Source organism: Entelurus aequoreus, linkage group LG06 (genome assembly GCF_033978785.1).
Source record: "Entelurus aequoreus isolate RoL-2023_Sb linkage group LG06, RoL_Eaeq_v1.1, whole genome shotgun sequence".
Taxonomy (NCBI): Eukaryota; Metazoa; Chordata; class Actinopteri; order Syngnathiformes; family Syngnathidae; genus Entelurus; species Entelurus aequoreus.
In genome coordinates this window covers 7,379,950-7,398,725 of record NC_084736.1, presented here as the reverse complement: position 1 = coordinate 7,398,725, position 18,776 = coordinate 7,379,950, and the positions used below count along the sequence as shown (strand labels likewise).

Genomic DNA, 18,776 nt, shown 5'->3' with positions numbered 1-18,776 from the left:
ATATATACATATATAGAATACAAACTAAATAAGATAAGGCTCGGAATTGGTTTCTTAACAAAACCTTTCTACATATAAAGTGCAACATTTCCACATATAAATTGCAACATTAAACTGCTTCAAGTTGTTGCTCAGATTAAATAAAATGACAAAAATCTTCTTCTACATACAAAAAGTGCAACATTAAACAGTTTCAAGTCAACTCAACCTCAGATTAACTTTTCTTTCCCCCGCCTTGACTGACTTTCACTCAATTTTCATGTTTTTTGCCAGAAAAATCAGTTTATCCACATTGTCTGCAGAAAGAGCAGACCTGCTTGCAGTTCAAATGTCTCCACCTATGGAAAAGACCCTTTCGCTGGGCACGGAGGTATAGCAGGTATGGCGAGGTAGTGTCTGGATAACTTGGCAGTAAGAGGATATATGGGCTCATTGTTCTTCCACCATAGAAGTGGGTCAAAATCAAATTTTTAATGCAATATGGTCTTAAATCTGCTGCTATAAAAACACCAACGGCATTTGTTATTGCTTTAGCCCTGCCTGAGTCGCCGAGGAGAGGCTGCTTGAATGCGGTGGGAGCTGTGTTTGTTTGTCTTTCTCTTCGTGGAAGCGATGTTATCCATTGTTGTGTTGCACCGCGAATCCCAAATGTTCCCAAACAGGGAGATCTTAACGAGGCAGGAGGGTCTTCCAGCTCTGGCTTTTGCATGTTGTAGTAGCCCGGTCGTTGCTAGCATGCCGTGTGTTGTGCCTCAGTGTGCATTGTTTACACAACGTGCGGTACACCTCCGAACCGAACCGAACCCCCCGTACCGAAACGGTTCAATACAAATACACGTACCGTTACACCCTTAGTGTTTATACAAGTTTAGATTAGGGTATGTCGTTTCTTAATGGGGAAAGACCTTGATGTATAAAGTATTCATGTTAGCATTTAAGCTCGCTAGGGAGCTGGTGCTAACTTGCTTCTCCAATGAATGTCACCAGTCCAAGTTTACTAGACCAGACTGTAAACTACACCAGGAGATTGTGACTGCCTTATTCAACTTTCAATGTACATGTGATATGCACCTTCCTATTTTCAAATGGGGAACTAAAACACTGTCTTTGCCCTTTTCTTTAACAATCAATTCCAACATAAGTGTATGTCACCCTCTGTGAAATGTCATAACTTACTAAAACCCTTCGCTCGCTAGTACACCAGATGTCTAATACGAACAATACGTGTCAGAAACTTGATGAGTGGAACTTAGTTGCATAAGACGCCAACCGATGCCCACACACAAATAGACATGAAGGGGTGACAATGTGGACAGCTATCGTGACTCGTGAGCCACTTTTTTAAAAAAGTTTGTTTGGATCTGTGCCGACAACAGATGCTTTAACCCGGTGAAGGTGTAGTTGTGCTCCCAGAAGTTTTACTCTTGTGCTAGATTGTAGATTAATGTCACTCTGAGGGTGTTTGAGTACCATCTTGCAATATTTATTAGTGGGATAAGACATTATGCACTAGAGCAGAGGTGTCAAAGTTATTTTCACTGAGGGCCACATCGCAGTTATGTTTGGCCCCAGAGGGCCGCTTCTAACAGTGAATACTAATACCAAGGTTTCTCATTGTCCCATTGGGTTGAGTTTTTCCTTGCCCTGATGTGGGATCTGAGCCGAGGATGTCGTTGTGGCTTGTGCAGCCCTTTGAAAAACTCTTGATGTAGGCCTATATAAGTAAACATTGACTGATTGATACTATTATTATTACACAATGTTTTTATGCATTTTAATAGTAGATTTTTTTTAAACTAAAATGTCAAAAAAAAATATGGTAAGTTGCAATAATTTCACCTCAAAATGTAGTGTATATTACTGTAAATGGAAAAACAATACTGCTGTTTTTATGGTAAAAAAAAAAAGGCAGCTCAGTTGCCAGAATTTTACTGTAAAATGTATGTTTTTTTTTTTTACTATAAATAAAAAAACCTGCAACTTTACAGTCAAATTTTGGCACCTGAACTGACTTTTTAAAAACATTTTTTTTACCGCAAATCAACAACTGTAGATTTTTCGGTGTATTACTGTAAATGCCAAAACGACACCACAGTTTATTACAGTAAAAAAGTAAAAAAACATTTCATTTAGAGAAAAATTCTGTTAAAACCATTGTAAATTTCACAAATTGACCATGAAATCCATTGCTACTTTTACATTGCACAATATGATGGATAACTTGCTTTGAAATCATTATTATTAGTATTTATTTCGATTTAAAAAATGTAATGTTTGATAATATATTTTTGCATAAATAGAGAATAATTAAATGACATCATTTGCGATTACGTGGAGTACATCTATTTGTTTTCTCCCAAAATAGAAAGAAAGAATACATTCGGTAAGAAAAGTTACAGTACTTTATTGATACATATTATTTCCAGGCTTTTGAGGGCCAAATATAATGAAGTGGCGGGCCACGAGTTTAGAGACTCATTGATGGCATGTTCTGCAGATTGTCGTTGTTCAGTCAGTGTCTTGACTTTTTTAATCCTAACCAAAGCCAGTACATCGTTACTAATAAAGTCCTGCGGTATTCATGAATTAAAAAAGGTACTCTTGCCTTTGGAAAACACCTGTAGTTATTGTTAATCCGCGTGTGCTGCCGTGTGGCGCATTCGTGTGTCAAAAGGCACACACAATCAGAAAAAGCATCGAAAGTATAAATGGCAAAATAGCAAGAATACCACTGGTTAATAAAAAGGGTGGGTGAAAGTCAATATGAAGGTATCAGAACTATCAATAAAGGTGACACTTTAAACATGGAAGTGTTTAAAATCAATGCTTTGCCTAATGTGTCAATACAGCATTACCACCGTTGCTTCAAATTTAGGTAAACATTTAAATAACAAACATCCAGACCTGCACAAGGAGTTTAAAGCGTGACAGGTACGGTAATATAAGCCGGACTCGCATACACTAGTTCTCGGGGCACAGTCCTTGGAACTAGCGCACTTGAGTTTAGTTATAGGAACTACCTTTCCCCATAGGGACTTTTCCTTTTCACGTTCGCACATGGCTGGGGATACTGGGGACCTTGGTAAGAAACATGCATATCCGCCTGCGACCCGTGACGTATTACTTTAGTGCCTCACCCTCCACTGCGAAACAACCCACAACCCGCCCGCGAAAAGTGAACAGAGAAACAACACAAGCAAGAAGGGAGACCTCGTAGGCTACTGTGTTCATGATCGTCTGCTTGCAAGCAATAGTAACAATGGGTGGTCAAATTTGGCATCTAATAACGTTAATGGAAGAGCACACCGAGGGGGGAAGGGAACGAGGAATCGATATTTCTTTGTTCCATGGAAGACGAAAGGATATCAACGCGCCGCAGACAAGTAAGCCACTTGTTCGATTTTGTTATTCTTACAGCCAGACCTGTGTTTATTTCTGTACCTGACGGTTTCGGCCGCATTGTTGCCTTCCTCAGAGGTCTGGCTATAAGAATAACAAAAAAAAAATAGTTTTTTGAAGACATAATAAACCTCTTTGGATTAAGTCACTTATTATTAATTACCGTTTGTGCTGATTGTATAGGCCTACGTATCCTATAAGTAAACATTCCAGGCGGTATTTGAATTTTAGTATTGAGCAGATTACAATGAGTGGATATTTTAGATTTAGACTGAGACAAACTTTATTGATCCACAAGGGAACGTTATGCATTGTGTGACACACGTATTCTAGTTGTATTTCAGATGTTGCTGCAACTCATTGCACAACACTCCTCGCCGTCCGGCTGGTTCTGGACTGAAGTAGAAGACTGGTGGAGAAGGGTTCTCCCCAGTTTTACCGATGAGCACTGGATTGAAAATGTTATTAATAAATTATCAATTTATCGCTGGCTGCGTCCATTTTTCCTGTTGCTGTTGCGATCTTGTATACAACTCTGTGGAACTTTAAAAAATGGCAGGTCTCTGTCGTGACTAGGAGAAGCGCGTAGCTCGTCAGTTCAACCAATCACCAAACCCCTAGGTATTTTAGTTCCTGTGGGACTCAGTTTAGACCCTGCCTCAGAGTAGAAGTTGAACTGAAATGCTGACAGAATGTAGTATGAATGTAAGAATAGTTTGAATGTTGGAATGGTTTGAAAGTTGAAGACTTTGAATTTCCAGGAAAACCGTACTTTGGTTTGGAACTTGGGAACGTGCTACTTTGAATGTCCAGGATGATTGGAATGTGTTGATGTTAGAATGGTTTGAATAGGTTGAAACATGTGGAAATTGTGGAAGTGTGAAAAACAGATAATTCATTTTGAATGGGGAAAATGTCCATAAAAACTGAGAATTCTAGGAAATCCAGGATTTTTTTTTTACAATTGTTGAATAGGAGCACACACTTCCTGAACAGGCTCAATATTTTGAAGTTGGAACGGTTTGAATCGGATACAAAATGTGGAACTTGTAATGTCCCATTGATTTCAATGGAAATTTCGAGAAAAAAGGGAATTGTTTTGGAAAATGCAAAAAAAAATTGAATGTTTTGATGGTTGGTGTTGGAATTTTTCAAATCGGTCGAGAAATGTTGAAGTAGTAACATTTTTCATTGAGATATGGTATTAGGGAATTCCTGGAATTTGGGGGAAACCGGGAATTTTTCCAGTTAAAAAAACAACTTTGTTTTTTTGTCCTGATTAAGACGAATGTTTTGACGGTGGAACAGTTGAAATGCGTTGAAAAATGCTGAAGGAGTAGTCGGCAGAATAAAGGGTGGAAATAGGGCTTTGAAAAACCAGGAATTCTGGAAAATCCTGAAATGTTTTTGAACTCGGAAAAGGATAGTTTGAATTTCCAGAATGGTGGAATTGTGGGATTAAGGGAAATGTTTGGACGGTGGAACGGTTGAAAAATGTGGAAGGAGTAGTCGACAGAAAAAAGGGGTTTGAAAAAAACGGGAATTCTGGGAATTCCTGGAATTGTTTTCGAACTTGTAAAAATTATAGTTTTAATGTGCGGGATGCGTGGAACATGTTGAAGGTGGAATGGTTTGAATCGGGTGGAAATGGTGGGAAAATGGCCAATTCATTTTGAATTGGAAAAATGTCCCGGAAAACCTGGTATTCTGGGAAATCTGGAAATTTTTGGAATTTGTAAAGGGAAAGCCTGCGATTCCCGAATAGGCTGAACAGTTTGAAGTTGGAACGGTTTGAATCGGGTGAAAAATGTGTAAGGCAGAGCGCGCCAAAATCTGGAGAAGAATAAGTTGAATAATAAATAGATGAATTTTGGTGTAGAAAACCATATAAGCATTCACACAATAATAACAATGTAAACACCTTGTAATTATTAGACACCGTCATTCTTTTGTATATTTAATATCGTGTGTTTATCGCTTTTTAAAACCTATAGTTGGTGAATAAAGTGTGTTTTGATCATTACTTCCTCAGCTGTAAACTGTTCAAGACTGTGGAGTGCTTAGTGTTCCAGAATGTATTTTGCTTTATGTACTTTTGTGCTTGGGGTTTTTATTTTGGTCATCCCAGCCAGAACAGAATGCTCTTATAAGAATTGTGATTGTTTCTAAGTCATTCTTCCCTCCAACTTGAGGGCTCTTCAGGAAACTTGAGATAGGAGACTATTTGAGACGCCTGGCTGTGCAGAGCGGCACTCATATTGTCTTTTGCACTTTGCCCTCTGCCCCTGCTAAGGTTATTTACACATTGCATTTTTTTGAGTCACTCAATCTTACCAGGATGCGTCGGATCTATAGTTGTTGGTTCGCTGCATACTTGAGATGCATGCCTGGGCTGTATCTATATTGAGTACATGGGAGTATCCTTGCAGTGTCGATGACTCAAACTGGTCTGCTTCAGGTATTGCATCTTGGCACTATGACCTCAGATAGTTAGTCAGATTCTCCGGGAGGCCTAGGCGATGGTCATGTGTTTGCACAAATTCCTTCCCTTTTCCCATAAAAATGACTCATCAAGAATGCGGTTCTTCACAGACCCACACTCGTGTATGCCTAAAGCCTTTTTGAAGAGATGGGTTCAAGTGGGTCCTGCAAGTATTGACAGTAGAGACGAGCCATAATTAGGTTTTAGTCAAATAAGTCACATCCGTGTGTATAGGAGTCGTTTTCATGTTTAATCAGTGTGTGAATGTGTGTGTGTGAATGGGTGAATGTGGAAAATAGTGTCAAAGCGCTTTGAGTTCCATAAAAAGGTAGAAAAGCGCTATACAGGTACGACCCATTTACCATTTACCATTTAAATGGGGCGGTATAGCTCCGTTGGTAGGTAGCAATTTGAGGGTTCCTGGTTCGATCCCCGCTTCCGCCATCCTCGTCACTACCGTTGTGTCTTTGGGCAAGACACTTTACCCACCTGCTCCCAGTGCCACCCACACTGGTTTAAAAAGGTAACTTAGATATTGGGTTTCACAATATAAAGCGCTTTGAGTCACTAGAGAAAAGCGCTATATAAATATAATTCACATCACTTCACTAAATTGGGTCACAGTTGCCTTATTTACACTACGTGGTGCGAGGGACATAACATGTGTTTTCAAATTCAACATACATCGGACATCAGCCTTTGTAATGACCGTCATTAGGCGCTCAGGCAGTGCATATATATATATATATATATATATATATATATATATATATATATATATATATATATATATATATATACATATATATATATATATATATATATATATATATATATATATATATATATATATATATATATATACACTACCGTTCAAAAGTTTGGGGTCACATTGAAATGTCCTTATTTTTGAAGGAAAAGCACTGTACTTTTCAATGAAGATAACTTTAAACTAGTCATAACTTTAAAGAAATACACTCTATACATTGCTAATGTGGTAAATGACTATTCTAGCTGCAAATGTCTGGTTTTTGGTGCAATATCTACATAGGTGTATAGAGGCCCATTTCCAGCAACTATCACTCCAGTGTTCTAATGGTACAATGTGTTTGCTCATTGGCTCAGAAGGCTAATTGATGATTAGAAAACCCTTGTGCAATCATGTTCACACATCTGAAAACAGTTTAGCTCGTTACAGAAGCTACAAAACTGACCTTCCTTTGAGCAGATTGAGTTTCTGGAGCATCACATTTGTGGGGTCAATTAAACGCTCAAAATGGCCAGAAAAAGAGAACTTTCATCTGAAACTCGACAGTCTATTCTTGTTCTTAGAAATGAAGGCTATTCCACAAAATTGTTTGGGTGACCCCAAACTTTTGAACGGTAGTGTATGTATCTATATATATATCTATATATATATATATAGGTTTATTATCAAAATGTGGCAGTTTTACTCCATGCTTCATTTTTTTATGATTTCATCTAGGGATGTATCGATAAACTAATAATAACCGCAGTAAAACTCCAGATGGGTAGTATTACCATTTTAAATTTAAAAATTTAAATTAAAAGCTGAGAAATAAATACCGGATACTGGACACTGCAGGTAAAGCTTCCTCTATTCCTGTTATTTCTTGTAAAGGAATTAGATATAAATGAATTATGGACACAAACAAGCAAGTAAACAATGCATTCACATCTTATTTGAATAACATGCAACCAACACTTAAAGTTGAAACTAGAGATGTCCAATAATGGCTTTTTTGCCGATACCCGATATTGTCCAACTCTTAATTACCGATTCCGATATCAACCGATACCGATATATACAGTCGTGGAATTAACACATTATTATGCCTAATTTTGTTGTGATGCCCCGCTGGATGCATTAAACAATACAACAATGTTTTCCAAAATAAATCAACTCAAGTTATGGAATAAAAAATGCCAACATGGCACTGCCATATTTATTATTGAAGTCACAAAGTGCTTTTTTTTTTTTTTAACATGCCTCAAAACAGCAGCTTGGAATTTGAGACATGCTCTCCCTGAGAGAGCATGAGGAGGTTGAGGTGGGCGGGGTTGGGGGAGGGTGTATATTTTAGCGTCCCGGAAGAGTTAGTGCTGCAAGGGGTTCTGGGTATTTGTTCTGTTGTGTTTATGTTGTGTTACGGCGCGGATGTTCTCCCGAAATGTGTTTGTCATTCTTGTTTGGTGTGGGTTCACAGTGTGGCGCATATTTGTAACAATGTTGAAGTTGTTTATACGACCACCGTCAGTGTGACCTGTATGGCTGTTGACCAAGTATGCCCTGCATCCACTTGTGTGTGTGAAAAGCCGTAGATATTATGTGATTGGGCCGGCACGCAAAGGCAGTGCCTTTTAGGTTTATTGGCGCTCTGTACTTCTCCCTACGTCCGTGTACACAGCGGCGTTTTAAAAAGTCATACATTTTACTTTTTGAAACCGATACCGATAATTTCCGATATTACATTTTTAAGCATTTATCGTCAGATCATATCGGCAGTCCGATATTATCGGACATCTCTATAAATAAGAGTAATAGATTTTTATTTTGTTAAGCTCTTTTCATTCAAATAAATATTAAAGTGCTACGGCACAAACAAGGCTAAAATACTAAGACTAAAACACGATCAGTGAAGCATAAGAAACACAAAACATGCAAAATATTGGGTTTTCCTACTGTTTGTCTATTTATTTTAGTTATTTAAAAAAAAAAACCTGGTCTAAAGATTTCAGCGATTGTATAAGTACCTTTCAATACCGATAATAATAACTTATTTTGGCCACAATAAACTTGATATGATGATTTAATGTTGTTGGGCTTCTGTTCACCTTGGGTAACTTTGTGGATTATTGAGTGTAAAGTTGTATGGACAATTTTGTATCACAACTTCCTAAAAAGCATAGCAAAGGTCTGCTATTCCACAGTAAAACAAGCTAGTCTAGCACTTTATATAACTGTATGCGGCAAAGACCTGTTTAAGTGCTTTCCTCCACTACGGGTGTGTTAATTACTTTTTTCTGACTTTGCTGAGGGTAGCATAAATTAAAACACTTGCAAGAGGTAGAAATGACCGCCTGCCTCTTCTTTCCCCCTAGAGAGTCCAGCGAAGAGTGCAATGGGATCAGTGGTGCTCTGTCAGTGGAGTCTGTGCCGGGGCCAAGATTGAACTGGTGTACTGCCAACACCGCTCCCCCTGCCCTCGCTCCAGCCCCCGCTCCGGGGCCAGAGCCCATGCCCAACCCCGTCAGAATGGGGGACGGCCTGGACGCAGCGCAGATGTCGGGCGGCAGCAGCAGCAGCAGCAGCAGTAGCAGCGGCGGCCAGGGGCAGCCCCAGACAGGCGGCAACCCTCCGCCCCCGGAATACATCAACCCTGACAGGCCCAAGCGCCAGACCAATCAGCTGCACTACCTGCTCAAGGTGGGGTTGAAGGCCCTGTGGAAACACCAGTTTGCCTGGCCCTTCCAAGCACCAGTAGATGCTGTCAAACTCGGTCTGCCTGTAAGTTTGTTCGTTGCATACATCTACAAGCATAACATATTGTTTACATCCATGCTGAGTTGAATATATAGCCCACTATTTTTGAACAGTGTTTTGCAATTAAACACACTCATCATCAGACATGCTTTCTTTGCAATGATGATGTTTTAGGACCCTTACAAGTTTAGTCATGGACTTGTCAGATTTGTCATGAGCACCTGCTTTTCTTTGTGATGTAAGCAAAGGAGGAACACTCCACTGCAAAGTTTCTCTCCGACATTTGCCAGTTTAATTTCTGTTGATCTTTCTGCAGGACTACTACACAATAATAAAATATCCTATGGACATGGGAACAATCAAGAAAAGGCTTGAAAACAGCTACTACTGCAATGCCCAAGAATGTATTCAAGACTTCAACAAGATGTTTACCAACTGCTACATGTACAATAAGGTATAACACCGGAGCTGTTGGTTATCAGGTGCACGTACAGAGGCTGACTGAGTCTCCGCTCTACTCCGTGTTTGTCTCTCGCTGCAGCCTTCAGATGACATAGTCCTAATGGCTAAAGCTCTGGAAAAGGCGTTCCTCCAAAAGGTTGCCGAAATGCCTCAGGAAGAAATTGAGATTCCAGTCATGACAGGGAAGGGCAGGGGCCGAGGTCGAAGAGATGGCGGTATGTGATTTAAAATCCATATCATTATCATATGGTGTGCCTCTGTCAGACTGTTGAGAATCTTTCCATGTCTCTTGTCCAGGTCTCAGCTTAAAACCAGGGGCTATAATTGATCCTTCGTCCACAACTCCTCAAACACGGGGCCTGTCGAACATCTCAGCAGCACCTCCGATCAGAGGACCGGTGCCGGGCCCGCCTTCACTACCTCCTCAGCCTTTGATGCAGGCCCTGCCTCCCCACGTCCCCCCAACGTTAGCAAGCCACACACCGCAGCTTGGAGCTCCCTACTCTTTGGGCCAATTGGATTGCACTCTTCAAATTCCCATGATGACCTCCGTGCCTCCCCCTGCTCAGACCTCCCTTCCCCCAACGTCCATCCAGAGCACTGCCCCCCTGCTGCAAAACCCTATCACCATGACCAAAGTGAGTGCGACTGACATGGGAATCATTAACTTTAATTTTAATGGGTTAATCTTGCATACATAAATATGTGTTTTGCAAGAGAGAGGTTAGATAAATAAGAGCAGAGGTTAGGCACACAAGAAATGTGCACTTACTACCAGGTTATAGGCAGAGGCTAGCGTATATTCATTACATAATAATAACATGTCCTCCTCACTTGCTGTTTTCTTGCTATTCAGCAAAGAAAGAGCCAGAAACGAAAAGCAGACACTACAACACCGACAGCTAATGACCAGCTCAATGAGTCTTCCCCAGCGGAGTCCAAGTCGGGTAAGACTCTGCCCCGGCGGGAGAGCGCCCGCCCCACCAAAGTCATCAAGAAGGAGGCGCCAGACTCGCAGCACCAAGTAGCGATGGGGATGGGACAAAGTGGCTCGAGTAGCGGCCAAAGCCCCGTCCCGCAAGATCAGATGGGATACTGTCTGAGCCTGGTCAGGGAGATGTTGTCCAAGAAACACATGACGTACGCCTGGCCCTTCTACAAGCCCGTGGACGTGGCCGCGCTGGGACTGCACGATTATCACGACATCATCAAACATCCCATGGACCTAAGCACCATTAAGGTCAAGTATAGATTATGACTGGGAGCTCATGGTAAAAAAAAATAAAAATCATTAATTTTCTTGATTTACCTTAACAGGCCAAGCTGGAGAACAAGCAATGCCGCGATCCACAGGAGTTTGCTGCTGATGTGCGGCTAATGTTTTCCAATTGCTACAAGTATAATCCACCAGACCATGAGGTGGTGGCTATGGCACGCAAGCTACAGGTAAATTCTTGCTGCTGGCTTGTACTGATAATCCCTGAACTAAATCTACACTCGAACTGTATAGCAATCAATCAATCAATCAATGTTTACTTATATAGCCCTAAATCACGAGTGTCTCAAAGGGCTGCACAAGCCACAACGACATCCTCGGATCCCACATCAGGGCAAGAAAAAACTCAACCCAATGGGATGACAATGAGAAACCTTGGAGGGGACCACAGATGTGGGGATGAGTGGATTTAGCATACTATTATGAGAGTCCAGTCCATAGTGGATCCAACATAATAGTGTGAGAGTCCAGTCCATAGTGGATCTAGCATAAAATTGTGAGAGTCCAGTCCATAGTGGATCTAACATAATATTGTGAGAGTCCAGTCCATAGTGGATCCAACATAATAGTGTGAGAGTCCAGTCCATAGTGGATCTAGCATAATATTGTGAGAGTCCAGTCCATAGTGGATCTAACATACCGGTAATAGTGTGAGAGTCCAGTCCATAGTGGATCTAACATAATATTGTGAGAGTCCAGTGCTCAGTGGATCTAGCATAATATTGTGAGAGTCCAGTCCATAGTGGATCTAGCATAATATTGTGAGAGTCCAGCGCTTAGTGGATCTAACATAATATTGTAAGAGTCCAGCGCTTAGTGAATCTAACATAATATTGTGAGAGTCCAGTCCATAGTAGATCTAGCATAATATTGTGAGAGTCCAGTCCATAGTGGATCTAACATAATATTGTGAGAGTCCAGTCCATAGTGGATTTAACATAATAGTGAGAGTCCAGTCCATAGTGGATCTAACATAATATTGTGAGAGTCCAGTCCATAGTGGATCTAGCATAATAGTGTGAGAGTCCAGTCCATAGTGGATCTAGCATAATATTGTGAGAGCCCAGTCCATAGTTGATCTAACATAATAGTGTGAGAGTCCAGTCCATAGTGGATCTAACATAATATTGTGAGAGTCCAGTCCATAGTGGATCTTACATAATAGTGTGAGAGTCCAGTCCATAGTTGATCTAACATAATAGTGAGAGTCCAGTCCATAGTGGATCTAACATAATATTGTGAGAGTCCAGTCCACAGTGGATTTAACATAATAGTGAGAGTCCAGTCCATAGTGGATCTAACATAATAGTGTGAGAGTCCAGTCCATAGTGGATCTAGCTTAATATTGTGAGAGTCCAGTCCATAGTTGATCTAACATAATAGTGTGAAAGTCCAGTCCATAGTGGATCTAACATAATAGTGAGAGTCCAGTCCATAGTGAATCTAGCATAATATTGTGAGAGTCCAGTCCATAGTTGATCTAACATAATAGTGTGAGAGTCCAGTCCATAGTGGATCTAACATAATAGTGTGAGAGTCCAGTCCATAGTGGATCTAACATAATATTGTGAGAGTCCAGTCCATAGTGGATCTAACATAATATTGTGAGAGTCCAGTCCATAGTGGATCTAACATAATAGTGTGAGAGTCCAGTCCATAGTGGATCTAACATAATAGTGTGAGAGTCCAGTCCCTAGTGGGGCCAGCAGGAGATCATCTTGAGCGGAGACAAGTCAGCAGCGCAGAGACGTCCCCAACTGAGTATATAAGATAATATAAGATGGCATTTTTCCCCCCAGACATTAGACTTAGAGACTTAGACTTCCTTTTATTGTCATTCGAATTTGAACTTTACTGTACAGATAAGAGCGGAATGTTGTTGCATTAGCTTGTTGTAGTGCAGGATAAAATAGCAATAAGGTGCAGATATAAATAAATAGATTACTGTGCAGATAAATATATTGCACTATAAGGCCTTTAATCCCAGGAACACCAAACCTACCGTCAAACATAGTGGTGGTAGAATTATGCTCTGGACCTGTTTTGCTGCCAATGGAACTGGTGCTTTAAATGGGACAATGAAAAAGTTGGATTACCTCCAAATTCTTCAGGACAAGTTAAAATCATCAGCCCGGAGGTTGGGTCTTGGGCGCAATTGGGTGTTCCAACAGGACAATGACCCCAAACACATGTCAAAAGTGGTAAAGGAATGGCTAAATCAGGCTAGAATGAAGGTTTTAGAATGGCCTTCCCAAAGTCCTGACTTAAACATGTGGACAATGCTGAAGAAACAAGTCCATGTCAGAAAACCAACAAATTTAGCTGAACTGCACCAATTTTGTCAAGAGGAGTGGTCAAAAATTCAAGCAGAAGCTACCAAAAGCGCCTTATTGCAGTGAAACTTGCCAAGGGACATGTAAGCAAATATTAACATTGCTGTATGTATACTTTTGACCCAGCACATTTGCTCACATTTTCAGTAGACCCATAATACATTCATAAAAGAAGCAAACTTCATGAATGTTTTTTGTGACCCAACAAGTATGTGCTCCAATCACTCTGTCACAAAAAAATAATAGTTGTAGAAATTATTGGAAACTCAAGACAGCCATGACATTATGTTCTTTACAAGTGTATGTAAACTTTTGACCACGACTGTATAATAGTTTAAATCGATTAATAGTTTGGCATCGCTTGTGTTGCAAGTCCAGTTTGTTCCATAGTTTTACTCCGCATACAGAAACACAAAAACGTTTACGAGTGGTTTGAGCTCTCGGCAATGAGAAATATCCAAAGCCTCTCAAGTTATGAGCCTGCACTCGTGGTATAAAAAAATGTTATCGATTAGGCAGCAATAATTTGTTAAATGCTTTATATAAGATTATTGATGTATTATATGTAACAAGATCATCAAATTTGAAAACAGATTATGAGTTTGTTCTAAAAAAAAAAAAAAGAAACAATGTTGCGAATGATCCGCACTGCTCTTTTCTGTAATATGATCAGAGGATTAATTGTAAGTAAGATTACTAATTTAGTGTAAATATTTAAGTGGGCCCCGGGCCATTCAGTAGTGGAAAGGTTGGGTCCCGAGGTCAAAAAGGTTAACAACCGCTGTTTTAGGTAATGTTGCAAAACAAATAAGATGCACGTTACAATCAAACAGCTGATGCACAATAAGTACAATACTTCAACAATTTAAGACTACATTCAGTTTAATGGCAAAACTTGGCAACATATCAGGGCCTGTACACTACTGCCATCTAACGTCTTGGAATTGCAACTGCATGCAAAGTCTACTGTATAATATTCGCAAATAAGGTTTAGAAGTGTAAACAAAATTAATATATTTTATTTTGATTTTTACTAAGGATCCCCACAACAACCCACTAGTCTTCCTGGGGTCCACAAACTCGATACAATTACAAGTAAAAGCATATAATTATAACTACACAATACAGAAACAAATAAAAGCATCAACAAGCAAACAATTTACAGTCACAGAATATTAATTACCATATAAATATAACTACACAATACAAAACCAAACCGAAATCATCAACAAGCAAACTAATTTACAGACTCAGATAAAATATTACTTTCCTTTTAAAAACCTGTTTACTTTCAATGCCGGTGAGAATTCGAGGCAGGTTATTCCAGAGCGATACAGATCTATAAATACAAGATACCCGCAATGCATTCTTCCTGGGACGAGGGAGTACAAAATGACCCTCACTAGACGCTCTGGTATTATGATGATGCATAGTACTACTGTAAACTATTTGGGCCATGAGAAAAGCAGGAGTTAGAGCAGGATATAACAGCTGGACAGCACAGTTATTAAATGTTCAGTAAACTACTCAAATTAAACAACTTATTTACATGTTTTAGAATATTCAGGATCATCTTAAAGTATATTTAGGATGATGCAATAATTTGGTGTGCTTTAAAAACCTTAGTGTAAATTATACATCAGTTAAAGGTAGAGAGTTTAAATTCCGAGTATAAAAGAGAAAGCAAACCTGTTTTGTTGTTCTTGTCAGGATGTGTTTGAGATGCGCTTCGCCAAGATGCCTGATGAGCCAGAGATCAAGCCTCTCGCCTCTGTCCCCGCTCCCCCGCTTCACCACCCTGCCCCGGTTAAACCCCAGCCTCCGTTGGGCCACGTCGCCTCCTCCTCCGACAGCTCCAGTGACTCCTCCTCCGAGTCCGAATCGTCGACGGACGACTCGGAAGAGGAGCGAGCTCAGAGGCTGGCGGAGCTCCAGGAGCAGGTCAGTGCAAACGGGGTTACTTTTCGTGTCTGTAGATTTGCCATGCAAGTCCTTGCTCGTAATAAGACGTTTGGTCCCCCTTGTCTCTGTGCAGCTGAAGGCTGTCCACGAGCAGCTGGCCGCCCTGTCGCAGCCTCAGGCCAGCAAACCAAAGAGAAAAGAGAAAGAAAAGAAAGAGAAGAAGAAAGACAAACACAAGAAGAAAGTGGGCATCCTTGACGAGATCCAGGATGCCATCCCTGTTTCACAGTTGTCCAAAAGGACCAAGTCCAGTTCCAACAACAAGGAGCTGCTTAAGAAGAAATCCAGGTTTGTTTGTTTGTATTTGTTTATTTGAAGGACAATGAGCAGTTATATTAAGAAGATGGCTGCACCAGATTTAGCACCATGCTAATTTCCATCTGTAGTCTTTTTTTATGGCGCATTTAAAGGGAAACTTCGGTTTTTTTCAACCTGGGCCCTGTTTTCATAATTTTTTCTGTATATGTGAGTGCTGGATAAAACATTTTTTGAGGTCGCGCCAGTATTGAGCAGGGCAGGCAGCCTCCAGCCCAGCTAACGCTCGTACACAGGGCAACTGGCTCTCGTCAAAATTCGGCCTATAAACATGCATTTTTTTCACACTGACAGGCTCAGATAGTTACAATGAGTGTCCGACAACATACTAGAAAGGAGAAATTAACGTATGTCTCTACCTTTAGCTGGAGATCGCTGTTTGTTGTGAGCTGTGTCCAAATCTCACCACGCTACAAATCTCGTTCCGAAATCTCGCGATAACTCGCGACAAAACACCGGTGGAAAAATTCAGCCATGACAGACAAACAAACAAACTTTTCTATAAAACTAAACTAACAGTCTTCGGTAACTTAGTCCAATACAAAATCACTTCGGTCGTCTCTCTTCACCTCAGTCAGGTAACTGTTTTTCCACCGGTGTTTTGTCGCGAGTTATCGCGAGATTTCGGAACGAGATTTGTAGCGTGGTGAGATTTGGACACAGCTCACAACAAACAGCGATCTCCAGCTAAAGGTAGAGACATACGTTAATTTCTCCTTTCTAGTATGTTGTCGGACACTCATTGTAACTATCTGAGCCTGTCAGTGTGAAAAAAATGCATGTTTATAGGCCGAATTTTGACGAGAGCCAGTTGCCCTGTGTACGAGCGTTAGCTGGGCTGGAGGCTGCCTGCCCTGCTCAATACTGGCGCGACCTCAAAAAATGTTTTATCCAGCACTCACATATACAGAAAAAATTATGAAAACAGGGCCCAGGTTGAAAAAAACCGAAGTTTCCCTTTAACATCCACAATTAAAATTAAACAGGATTGAAAATACACAACAATATAATGATACGCAATTTAAAATACAAGTACAATACGTACTTGTATTGTACGTATAAGCAGTATTGGGTTAGTTACTGAAAACCAGTAACTAGTTACAGTTACCGTATTTCCTTGAATAGCCGCAGGGGCGCTAATTAATTTAAAACCTCCTGTCACTCCGGCGCTTACCAGAAGTCTGCGGGATGGCTAAGCATGCGCTAAATATTTTAAAACCTCTTCTCACTCCGGCGCTTACCTTATCATGAAAAGCACATTTAATTAAAAAAAAACGTTATTATTGTCTTACCTTTAGGTATAAATGAGTCCATGCCTGCTCCTTTTGAAGAAAAGCATCGATATAGAAGTCTTCCTTATCTTTCTTCAGTTTTAAAAGTCTCTCTGTCTCGATGGAGATCTTCCTTTTAAGTATTACTTCCTGCTTCGATTGAAAGTCCAGTTTAGAAAACTGTTTTATTTTAGATATGTAATCCTTCATGGTAAAAGTCCAAGCAAACAATGGCTGCGCACTCTTGCTGCCGGTTGTCTTCTTCTGCAGCACTCTTCTGCAGTACCAGCAGTCGCAAGAAGGATCACTAGCGCCCTCTACCACCAGGAGGCGGGATTCATTTAATGACTCATATTTGACCCGGCGTAAGTGCCGAGCATGCGCTAATTATTTTGCGAAACGAGTTTGACCCGGCTGTAATTCTAGGCATGCGAATACCATATTCCCGGCGCCAATTCAAGGAAATAACGTAGTACCGTATTTTTCGGACTATAAGTCGCAGTTTCTTTCATAGTTTGGCCGGGGGTGCAACTTATACTCAGGAGCGACTTATGTGTGAAATTATTAACACATTAGCGTAAAATATCAAATAATATTATTTAGCTCATTCACGTAAGAGACTAGACGTATAAGATTTCATGGGATTTAGCGATTAGGAGTGAAAGATTGTTTGGTAAACGTATAGCATGTTCTATATGTTATAGTTATTGGAATGACTCTTACCATAATATGTTACGTTAACATACCAGGCACGTTCTCAGTTGGTTATTTATGCCTCATATAACGTACACTTATTCAGCCTGTTGTTCACTATTCTTTATTTATTTAAAATTGCCTTTCAAATGTCAATATTGGTGTTGGGTTTTATCAAATAAATTTCCCCAAAAAATGCGACTTATACTCCAGTGCGACTTATATATGTTTTTTTCCTTCTTTATTATGCATTTTCGGCCGGTGCGACTTATACTCCGGAGCGACTTATACTCCGAAAAATACGGAAGTTACTTTATTTCAAAAGCAACTCAGTTACTAACTCAGTTACTTAAACCAAAAAGTAATGTTTTACTGTGAAAAGTAACTATTTAGTTGCTTCTTTAAAAAAAATTAAACATTTAAATACCATTAATGCCCTTTCAGCCTTCATTTCAGGACTGTTATTGCACTGGAGAATAAAACAATCTGTTGATCAACTTGACATGCATTTGCATCACTGAACTCTGCTAAGCAATGTGGTCTACGTACAACACACAAAGACAAAGATATGTTTCAAGGGGCCAATTTATTTTTGGGCCAGAACAAATTGACAAAACTATTTTTAAATAGCTGCAGCATAACATACATAAGTAACAAACCGCATAATAACAACATGTCACAACATGTCAAGTTACAGTATTTTAGCAGCTTCATTTAAAGTGCAGGAGTATATAAAGTGCAGCAGTTTTTATCAAAGTCCACATAACACAGCATACAGTGCAGAAGCCATCAGATGGTACCCATAAGGGTATATCATCCAATAGCCATATACCCCATTGGTACTACATACGTAAACAAGATTGCAATGTTACAATATTAGACTGGTGCTCTGATGGCTATCATGTTATCATCTGCTGGTCAACTACCTGTCTTGTTAATGTGAGCAGGACTGGTGCTCTAAAAGCCTGTGAGAAGCTGTGAAAACTTGAGTTATTCTTTAGATTGTCTGGGAGCCTATTCCATTCTTTGATGGCTTGGTAGGAAAAGGCTGATTGGGAGAAGGCAGATTTTCTTTTTG

General features: G+C 40.1%; 1 protein-coding gene across 3 annotated transcripts in view; it reads left to right on the top strand.

Annotated features, from left to right (window-relative positions):
* Positions 1-18,776, top strand: part of brd4 (bromodomain containing 4) — an 85,724-nt gene that overhangs the window by 41,322 nt on the left and 25,626 nt on the right. For 2 of the 3 annotated variants that reach the window (XM_062049923.1, XM_062049922.1), the window contains exons 2-9: positions 9,005-9,410; positions 9,703-9,840; positions 9,928-10,063; positions 10,146-10,486; positions 10,705-11,088; positions 11,166-11,294; positions 15,168-15,398; positions 15,493-15,707. In XM_062049923.1, the coding sequence (XP_061905907.1) occupies positions 9,141-9,410; positions 9,703-9,840; positions 9,928-10,063; positions 10,146-10,486; positions 10,705-11,088; positions 11,166-11,294; positions 15,168-15,398; positions 15,493-15,707 (1,844 nt within the window). In that variant the 5' untranslated portion in view covers positions 9,005-9,140. Of the gene's footprint in view, positions 1-3,370; positions 3,384-9,004; positions 9,411-9,702; positions 9,841-9,927; positions 10,064-10,145; positions 10,487-10,704; positions 11,089-11,165; positions 11,295-15,167; positions 15,399-15,492; positions 15,708-18,776 lie in introns of those variants that run through there. The other variant, XM_062049924.1, reaches the window with a different exon arrangement.